Below are 10,161 nucleotides of genomic sequence, written 5' to 3' on the forward strand. Positions count from 1 at the left end.
TCTCACGTAATAATGAGTGGGGCTGTACACGCCCCGGAGTCTCAGGGGTGCCGGCCTCAGGCCCTAGGGCTCCCTCCCACGCCCAGTGGCAGCACTTAGCTCCGCGCTGGTGAGAAGACGTCCAAGACTAGATTAGGTGCCGGACGCGGCCTTTTGTCTACCTTCATTGCTTTGGTTGTCACTTTCCCCCGCTGGATTTAAGTTGGATTCAAATTTGAGATTTGCGTGTGTTCGGGGAAGGGGTGCTTAGTCTCGTTCGAGCAATTTCTCGCGTTTTGATTACCACTTCGCCTCAGCTGCCTCCCATCGTGAGCCCCTCGCGAGCCGGGTCAGGCCTAGCTTGCGCGCAGCCCAGACTGCCGCCGCCGCGTCCTCTCGGGAGGTTTTTTTACTGCAGATCCTACGGATTCGATCAGGAAACACTCGGGACACCACAGCCTCCCACAGGCTACCTCAAGGCCTGCACGGGACAAAGGTAAACTAGCCGACCAGCGCGTCGCTTAAGCCAACCACTTGGCGCGAGCGCATGGGCAATGTAACGTCTACTAATACGATGGACACAAGTTTTACATGAGGGACTCCCCCTCCAAAATGCTCTCACGGCCATCAGGCCAAAACCTGAGTTCTGTTCATGCAGGGTAAGGAAACAGGAACGATGCATGATCAGTCGGATAAATCCCCCAATGCATCCTCAGGAGCACCACCCGAACCGTTGCTGGCGTTGCTGAACTCGCCATCGCTGTCCGCGTCGCCGCCAGCGGCGTCAGGGCCGTTCACCATACCACCCTCATCGGAAGCCATGATCACGCCGTTGTTGTCTGAAGCGAAGGCCCTGACAAGAGCATCCACATTGTCTTTCACCCAGTGCGCCAGGTCGTCTCGGACGGCCTGGGGGATTGGGGCGATGGCGGCGTCGAAATCGAAGTGGGGATCCATGTTCCGGAGATGGCTGAAGACGCGAGAAAAGGCGCGCCCGAGCAGGGCGCGGCTCCTCTCCTCCACCAACCTGTCGGCCCTGACCGACCGCGCCTCCAGCTGCGTCACCACATCGGTGAAGAACTGAAGGTTGCCAGCGTAGTTGACTGTGTGCGGCTCGCCAACAGCCGCCTCGCAGATGTTGCCCAAGGCTGTGTTGGCTCTCTCCCGGAGCGTGGTGAGCATGGGGCCGTGCTCATGCTCCAGGATCTGCCGCTGACATATCTTGTCCGCATTCTGGCGCGCGACGACCTCAGCCTCCTCCACCCGCTGGCGAAGAAGGAGCACCTCGGCCTGGGAGGTGGTTGACTCCCCTTGCGCTACCTCAAGGGCGGCCCGAAAAGCATCAGCCCGCCGTGTCGCTTCCTCCAGTTTGGCCCTCAAGGCAGCAGTCCCACCTTCAGCCTCGGCCCGGATCAACCCCAGCCTCTCCTCGAACTCGTGCGCAAGGTTCAAGCGCGCCATCACCACCCGACGTCCGACCTCCTCCAGGACACGGGCTTCCCGTGCAGCGACATCATCCTCCGCCTGCGTCACCAAGCGCTCCCTCGTCTCCAGACGCTCGTACTCGCGGGTACGTTCGGCGGCTTCCAGTGTCAGCGCCTCCTCACGCTTCTGGAGCTCTGCTGGGTCGCCAGAGGCCACCTTCATCGACGCGAGGGCTGCCTCGCGCAGCTCCACTTGCTCCTCCAATGAGTGGCACCAGGCCAGGAGCTCCCGAGCCCGCTCCTCCGCCGCCTCTTGCCGCCGGTCAGCTTCCCGGGCCTCCTCAGCGGCCCAAGATCGGGCCTCCCGAGAGGCCACCAGCGACGCATTGCCCTCTGCGTTGTCAAGATCGCGCTGACCGCGCGTAAGGGCGATGGCGCCCTCCAGCTCGCGCCTCTCTGTAGCCAGGCGCAGGCCCTCGGCCTCAAGGCGCGCGTCTTCATCAGCAAGCTCCTCACCAAGCAGGCTCACCGCGTCAGCCGCCCTTCGAAGGAATCCTTGGCGAAGAGCGCGACGCTCCCGGGCGCGCTCGAGCACGTCTTCCACACCATCATCTGCCCCAAGCGCCGGGGGCCACGAATCAGCATTCCCCCTCCGGGCAGGGGGCTGGGGGCTGGCACCCTCGCGACGGCCGGGCACGCCACGCCAGAAGCCCGGCCTGGAGCCAGCCCGTCCCCAGATGAAGAGCGCAGGGAGCGCCTCAGCCAATCGCAGTCCATGACCAGGCGAGAAGCCCATGGCAGGCTGGCTATGCCACGAGAAGGCCCACGAAGGAGGATCGCGAGGTGCGTAGGGCCACGATGCGCCTCGGGACGGTTCGCCTCTCCGATCGCCCTCACCATAAGGGCTCTGCTGCTCGGAGTGCTTGAGGACGGTGGAGGGGGCGAAGCCAAGGGGGACGGCACCTCAACCATCTCCGCGAGCTCGGCTGGAAGGGGCCTGCGGAGCCAGGATCAGTAAAAGCAACAGAAGGATCGGGAGCTGGGAAAGGAGAAGGCTTACTCATCAATGGCGAAGTACTTCCTACGCTTCAGCAGGCGACAAGGGTAATCGTCGCCCAGGGCCTCCCTTCTCTTCCGGAGGGCCTCAAAGTCCACGCGGAAGCGGCCCAAGAGTTGAGCGCAGGGATCAACCTGCGACGAAGACGGAGCGTCAAGGCGATCCGTGTCAGGGGCGCCTGCCTGATGCGCGCTGCCAATCGCCTCGCCAAGAGAAGCGGCTGGAGCCTCAGGGGCCTCAGTCGCAGGCGCTGAAGGCAGCTGCTTGCCACCCTCAGCCTCAGCGGCACGGGCCCCAAGGGACTGCTCCCTCGTGAGCATCACCCGGCGCTGTCACCCCGCCGGGAGCCCCCTCAGCCTCTGGCGCCTCATGCCTCCCTGCTCCGCCACTTGAGGAAGAGTCGCCTTGGCCGACTGGAAGGGCAGTCACCATCACTGGGTTCTTGCGAGGCCCCTGGAGGCCGGCGGGGCACGGCCCCCACTCATCAAAGATAGGCATCTGATTCACAAAATCGCCCCTGTTCTGGCAGAGGTACAGCAAGGCCCCTCCCTGCTGGATGCTGCCAGGGTTGGGGTCCCCAGTCAGGATCAAGAGCGTTGTCCTTAGCACTTTAGGCGTCAGGTCCTCTTCCTGGAGCCTCATATGATCATCACGCCCGCTGAAGGCCCACATCCGGCGGGAGTGGCGTTGGAGAGGAGCAATGCGGCGTAGCAGGAACTCCTTCACCACCTTGGGCGCTGTCACGCCAAGCAACCTGAAGAACGCGAAGCAGTGCCAGACGAAGACAAGCCGGGGGCTCTCAAGCGTATCCTGGCCCCAGCCCGAATTAGGGACAACAGGCGAAGTTGGCTCCGATAGCAGGGGGCTGGGCACCCCTGCATCCACATACGGCCACCGCTCGCGGAACCCAGCCGCGGGCAGAGGGAGCCTGAAGTCAATGCCTGAGGTCACCGTCTCAGACGCGGCAACGAAGCTCACGCACGCCCAACATTGGGTAGGGTCGACAAGGCGCAGAGAGAAGAAGTGGCGCAGCAAGGCAACCAAAGGAAGGATGCCCATCATGGCCTCGCAAACAAAGGCGAAGACCGAAAGGAGGGTGATGGATTCGGGACCCAGATGCATCATGTGGATCTGATAGTGGGAGAGCACGGCATTGAAGAAATCAGAAAAGGGGGGAACCAGACCCGCCCACAGGGTGTCGGCAAAATACGGGACCTCGGTGACTATCCTGTCGATGGAGAAGCGGGACGCGGGCCAGGCCGTCGTCCTCCCGCATTCGTTGAAGATAGTGTCCAGAGCCAAGCTGACCTTGCCCAAGCCCTCGGCGGGGGCCGCCAACGGCGGCGAGCAAGGCGGAGGCATGGGTTTCTTCCCTCTTCCCTTCTTCGTCGAAGCCATGGTGATGGGAAGGGGGGGAAGGTTCGAGATTGGGTTGAAAACAGAAGCTGGAGTTCGAGAGGAGGAAGGACAGAGGGCGCTCAAGCAACAGAAAGGGGAGCGACTGTGTACGACTACGAGTCCGCCTAGCATGGCGCAAAATAAGGGGGCGTGGGGGAACAGTGCCGCCCACGCCCAATCAACCGCCATGCGGCGCCCGAGGCCGCAGGCTGTTAGGGCCCGCGGCGCTTCGCTCTTGCCCTTTCGCCTCCCTGCACGGCCAAGTCCGGGCGCGCCTTGGGCCCGGAGGCTACTGTCAGTGTTCTGGGAACGGGGGTCCCCAGACTTGCCTGTCCGCGGCCTGCGGCGGGGCTCAAAAGGGGGCCCAGCGCGGCCCATCTTCATCAACACAGACCCAAGACCCTCGCGAGGGGCCAAGCCTCGCGGGGCGGACGACACGGAGCTTCCTCAGGCACGGCCTCATCAGGCTGGCTCACAAGGAGGCGGAGAGATCAAGGCGGGGTACCTCACGAGGTGCCCGTGACGCAAGCCATGATGACCAAGGGTGCCAGGCGGGCGCCAGCCCGCGCAGTGTCCTTCTTTCCTCTTTGGTGCAAAGGGAGCAAGCGCAGGCGAGAGCATCAAGCAAAGGCACCCGTTTTGGTGCAATGAGACCAAGACCAGTCCAACGGCAGGGAGGAAGTCATTGTGGAGCCCAAACCAACGTCATCACCAGAGCCTTTGGCAGGCGAGGACCAACTTTAGTCAGGATAAGTGTACCAGATGTTCCCCTTCAAAGTGGCCAATTGTTGGCGCCCTTCCCGCTCAATATTTGGGAAGAGGCACAGGGCCTTTGCCTATAAAGTGGCCAATTGTTGGCGCCCTTCCCAGTTGACGCCGTCGATGCCTTTCCCGTGACTGCTGCACGAGGGGTAACGCCAACATGGGAGTCGTCGCCCCACCACTGTAGCCGTTCTCTGCCATGGTAAACCACGGTGGTCAAACACACGATCCAATCAGCCCCTGTAGCCATCGTCCCCGCCCCACGAGCCATCGGAATCCACACCACCATTGACAGAAACCCTAGCGCCGAGCGACAATCGCCTTGCGATCCCCTCGCAATCACCTCTCCGTGTTTTCTGTCAAGGTGGACCCGCCCTCAAGCTTCCACATATAGCTGGCCAAACGGGCCGGGCCAAACAGGCCAGCCCGCAAGCACGCCGGCACGGCCCGCTATGGGCCAGGCACGACACGGGCTAAACGGGCCGTGCCCGGCACGCGACACGCCTTGGGCCGTGCCTAGGCCTGGAGCCTGGGCACGCGTGCCCGCACGACACGGCCCGTTTAATTTTTTTATATAATTTTCAGATTTTTTAAATATATTTATACCTAAAATATAGCCCAATAAACCTAAATAACAGCCCAACAGGCTAAATATGTGCAATCCGGCGTGCTAAACGGGCCATCAGGCCGGCCCGTTTACTAATCAGGCCGTGCCTGGGCCAAGGAGCAGCGCCCGTGGGCCAGCACGGCACGACCCGGCTATTAAACGTGCCATGGCGGGCCGTGCCGAGCGAGGCACGATTAGCTCAGGCCGGGCCGGCCCGTTTGGCCAGGTCCAGGTATGCTTCCACACACCACCAATGCAATTGGCTCATTAAAAAAACGTCTTACATTGGGATGGATGGAGTATTTTTTACCGGAGGCCGGATGGGAAACTCCCCGACATTCGCCGGTGCATCACGCGGACGCGCCGTCGCCACCCGTGCATCCCGGCTCTAGAAACCAGCATATTGACTTCTTCCCCGTCTTCAACATTTCCTCCAAATTACCGCACGCCTGCGCAGCTTCCACCCCGCTCCCGCTCCAGTGTCACTGATCCACTCTCTCTCCCACCACCTCCCACGCCGGCCGCGCTCAAACCCCGCAAAACCCTAGCCACCACAACCGAACCACCATGCCGGCCACCCCTCTCGTCCTCGCCCTCTTGCTTCTGCTCCTCGCCGCCGGGCCGCGCCCCGTGGCCCCCGCCTCCACCGACCGCGCCGCGCTACTGGCCTTCCGCGCGTCCCTCTCCCCGCCCTCCCGCGCGGCGCTCTCCTCCTGGCACGGCCCGCTCTCCGCGTCCTGGCTCGGGGTCTCGCTCCACCCGCCCGCCGCCGCCGCCGTGGCCGCTCCGCCCTCCGTCGCGTCGCTCGCGCTCCAGGGCCTCAACCTCTCCGGGCCGCTCCCGGCCCCTTCGCTCGCGCTCCTACGCCGCCTCCGAGAGCTCGACCTCTCCGCCAACGCGCTCTTCGGCGAGCTCCCCTGCTCCCTACCGCGCTCGCTTGTCGACCTCGACCTCTCCCGCAACGCGCTCTCGGGCGCCATCCCCACCTGCCTCCCTGCCTCGCTGCCGGCCCTCCGCACCCTCAATCTCTCGTCCAACTCTCTCGGGTTCCCACTTTCCCCGTGGTTCTCCTTCTCCTCGCGCCTCGTTGCCCTCGATTTCTCCAGCAACGCCCTCTCTGGCGCCGTCCCGCCGCGTATCGTCGCCGACCCCGACGCATCCAGCCTCCTCCTCCTCGACCTCTCCCACAACCGCTTCTCCGGCGAGATCCCTGCGGGGATAACCGCGATACGGAGCCTGCAGGGCCTGTTCCTTGCGGACAATCAGCTGTCCGGGGAGATCCCACCCGGGATTGGGAACCTGACCTACTTGCAGGCGCTGGATTTGTCACATAACCGGCTGTCCGGTCTAGTGCCTGCAGGGCTTGCCGGCTGCTTCCAGCTTCTGTACCTGCGTCTCGGGGGTAATCAGCTCTCTGGGGCGCTGCGGCCGGAGCTTGATGCACTTGATAGTCTGAAGGTTCTAGATTTGTCGAACAACCGGATATCTGGTGAGATTCCGCTGCCGCTGGCTGGGTGCCGGTCTCTTGAGGTGGTGATCTTGTCGGGAAATGAGATCACTGGGGAGCTCAGTGGGGCTGTGGCGAAATGGCAGAGCCTGAGGTCCCTGTCGCTGGCTGATAATCAGCTCTCCGGCCAGCTACCAGATTGGATGTTCTCATTCCCGGTTCTCCAGTGGCTTGATTTGTCTGGCAATAGGTTTGAGGGTTTCATCCCTGATGGTGGTTTCAATGCAAGTTCAGTGCTTAATGGCGCAGGTGGTGGTCAGGGCATTCCATCCGGTGGTATGATTTCACCTCAATTGTTTGTGTCAGCATCTGTTGATTCCACAGGTCAGCAGCTTGAGCTTGGTTATGATCTTCGGGCAGCTCCTGGTATAGATCTATCAACGAATTTGCTCCATGGAGAGATACCTGAAGGGTTGGTTGCAATGAAGGGATTGGAGTACCTGAACCTCTCTTGCAATTACTTAGCTGGGCAGATCCCTGCAGGGCTTGGGGGGATGGGGAGGCTGCGGACGCTGGACTTCTCACATAATGGGCTGTCAGGGGAGGTGCCTCCTGTAATTGCTGCCATGACAGAGCTCGAGGCGCTTAACCTCTCTTACAATAGCCTATCTGGGCCTTTGCCAACAACAGATGGGTTACGGAAATTCCCAGGAGCGTTGGCAGGAAACCCTGGGATATGCGGTGGGGAAGGGTGCACTATGGATGCAACGATGCCAGAAGGGAAAATTTCAGGAAATAATCATCATGGCTGGCTCAGTGACTGGCATGGAGAGAATGGATGGGTGTCCCTTGGGGCATTCTCTATCAGCACGATGACTAGCTTTTTTGTGTCGTTGGCAACCTTGCTATGCTCCTCCAAGGCTAGGAATTTCGTATTTCGTCCTGCGAGGATAGAATATTGAGGTTAGAGGGGGGGATCGGACAATAAGTTCTGTAAATATGAGAATGTGTGCGAAGTTTGAGTGATTTTAGTATGCAGCTAATCTTGACGAAGGCAAGTTGTGTTGCTTGCTTGAATGATCAGGTATTATGCCTAGTATTGTTGTTGTACGGAGGTCTAAACCTTTTTCTGGTATATTTGCATCCTTGCGAGAATCTGCTGGTTGTAACCCTGCCATTTCAGAGGATTGGACACCGGTTTCTAGTTGAGATGAACAAGTCCTGTTACGGAAGTTGTACAGGATTAGGTGATGTGTTGGCCATCAACCAATGAATGTTGTACGAGCAATCTCAGATGTAAATACCCTGTATCCATTTTATCATGTTGGGCAGGTTTGAGTCGAAATTCTGTTTCCTGTTCAGTTCATAACTTATTTTGATTTTAGTACCGTAGATCTACCTTTTGATGGTCTGTCAATTTGATTGGAGATCATTGGTCTATGTAGAACTGTATCTTTAGACTTGCATTGGTTGTTCTGTATTAGTATTAGTATTACAGTACTACAAAAACATTGGTTGCATTGGTAGTTTAGCTTACAAAAACGTCTTATATTTTGAGACGGAGGTAGTACCATTTTGAAAGTCATGTGATAGTTCCCAGCAAGGCGGCAACCATTCTCTCTCTGTCATGGTAAGCGCTCCTATTTTCAGATCAATAGAGGTGAAACAAGTTACCACTGAGCATTTGAGAAGTCACTCCACCATGCATTTGCAGTTGTAGCTTAAGGATTCTTACTGTACCCGTCACTTGGATTCTTATTTTTGAAAAAGGAGGGGAATCGGCATCATGCCTTTCAAAAGGAAGAAAATTCTTGCAATAAACTGAGTCAGTGCTGGCATGGAATCAGGTTCTTGTTTATCCACATCTACTTTAGCTGAACTTGCTGCAACCAATGTCACAGTGCACACCACGGAATTTTCTCGTGATGTGACTTTTTTGTAGCAAATTAGCTTTGTTCATACAAACCTGGGATGGGACGTATATTTGTTTTGTAACTTAATTTCTACTGCCTTTGGTGGATTGCTTCAGACCTCAGATGCAGCCCTTAAAACTTGTTTGATCTCATTTCCCAAGTGTCCTTGTATTGTGGTAATCTTCATACATTAACATTGGCAATGTTGAATTATTTGCCAGACTGAGCTAGATCGACGTTTGCAGTTCTGATTGCAGAACATCTTTGTGTGTGTTTTCCACAACTGATTTTTGAACACCCTCTTGGTATTATTAACCTCATGAAATTTACTCCCTCCGTCCCCAAATATAAGTCTTTTTAGAGATTCCATCAAGTGACTACATACGGAGCAAAATGAGTTCCATTTGAAATGTCTAAAAAGACTTATATTTAAGAACGGAGGAAGTACTTATGATGAACCAGTGCTGTTTTTTGCTAGCACCCAGGAGCGGGACTGGCTATCCCTTGTTTCAGGGAAGGGAACCCTTTTCTCTCCTGTGGAGTGGATGCCAACATTAGCTCTTACCACATATTGTGTCCCGTTAGCAGGCACGCCAGGTTTCTGCTTTCCCTTCCTTTTTTTGAGGGGTCACCACCATATACGGAGTATTATATAAGAACCTCCGGTACGAATAAAATGTCTGGTACGGTGGACAACCAAAGATGACGGCCAGTGGTCAGAGAGACCGATGCCCTAGCTAGACCGTGAGCTTCAAAATTAGCTTCTCTTGATTCATGAATCACTTCTGCATCAACAAACTTTAGCATTCTCTTTTTGATATCACCAATAATGGTCGCTGATATGCCCATGAACGCACTCTTCAGATTGTTAGCAGTGGCCAAACAGTCTGTTGCTACTCTGACCCTTGTCATGTCAAGATCTTCTGCCAAGGAGAAAACCTCGCAGCATGCATGCGCTTCCAAGCACTCTGGATCAATCAGTCCTTCATATACAGTAACAGACGCACCAATGTATTGCCCGTGTTCATCACGGCAAATCGCCGCACTCACTCCCATATTAGTGTTTTTTTTTTGAAAGGAACACCAGCGCATTCCATTAATTCAAGAGAGCTGGAGAAACCCCAGCAACCAAGTCTTGTACATAATCAGGAAGCGGGTCAAGCCAAATTTGATAGCTTGCCTGCTCCAGACTCACACCATACGCAGCTAACACATGTGCTGATACATTACAGGCCCTTGGGCATACATCTATCTTACAACATTGAAAAGAGTATTGAATAATACGTTTCATTTCTTTAAATAGAGCGCCCAGTGTCGAGTCATCATAATCATTGCTTGTGATCGCCTGCTTTAATACAACTGAGTCTGTCTCCAAGACGACCTTGCAGCAGCCCATTCTGGTTGCTTCCTGAATTGCACGTAGCATTGCAGTAGCTTCTGCATGGAGAGGATCAGCAATGAATTGAAGATTACCTGCTCCCGCCACCAGCGTCTCACCCTCTTCATTCTTGATGGTAAAACCCCATCCTCCCAAGTGAGTTGACTGTCTAAAAGCCCCATCAGAATTTATCTTC

At 56.9% G+C, this 10,161-nt stretch overlaps 1 protein-coding gene across 1 annotated transcript; it reads left to right on the forward strand.

Moving 5' to 3' along the window:
- The first annotated feature begins 5,621 nt into the window (after positions 1-5,621).
- LOC123127638 (leucine-rich repeat receptor-like protein FASCIATED EAR2) lies at positions 5,622-8,019 on the forward strand. Its single transcript, XM_044547397.1, has one exon. The coding sequence runs from the start codon at positions 5,795-5,797 to the stop codon at positions 7,634-7,636; it is 1,842 nt and encodes a 613-aa protein (XP_044403332.1). The 5' UTR covers positions 5,622-5,794; the 3' UTR covers positions 7,637-8,019.
- The last annotated feature ends 2,142 nt before the right edge of the window (positions 8,020-10,161 follow it).

This window comes from Triticum aestivum, chromosome 6A, assembly GCF_018294505.1.
Source record: "Triticum aestivum cultivar Chinese Spring chromosome 6A, IWGSC CS RefSeq v2.1, whole genome shotgun sequence".
NCBI lineage: Eukaryota > Viridiplantae > Streptophyta > Magnoliopsida > Poales > Poaceae > Triticum > Triticum aestivum.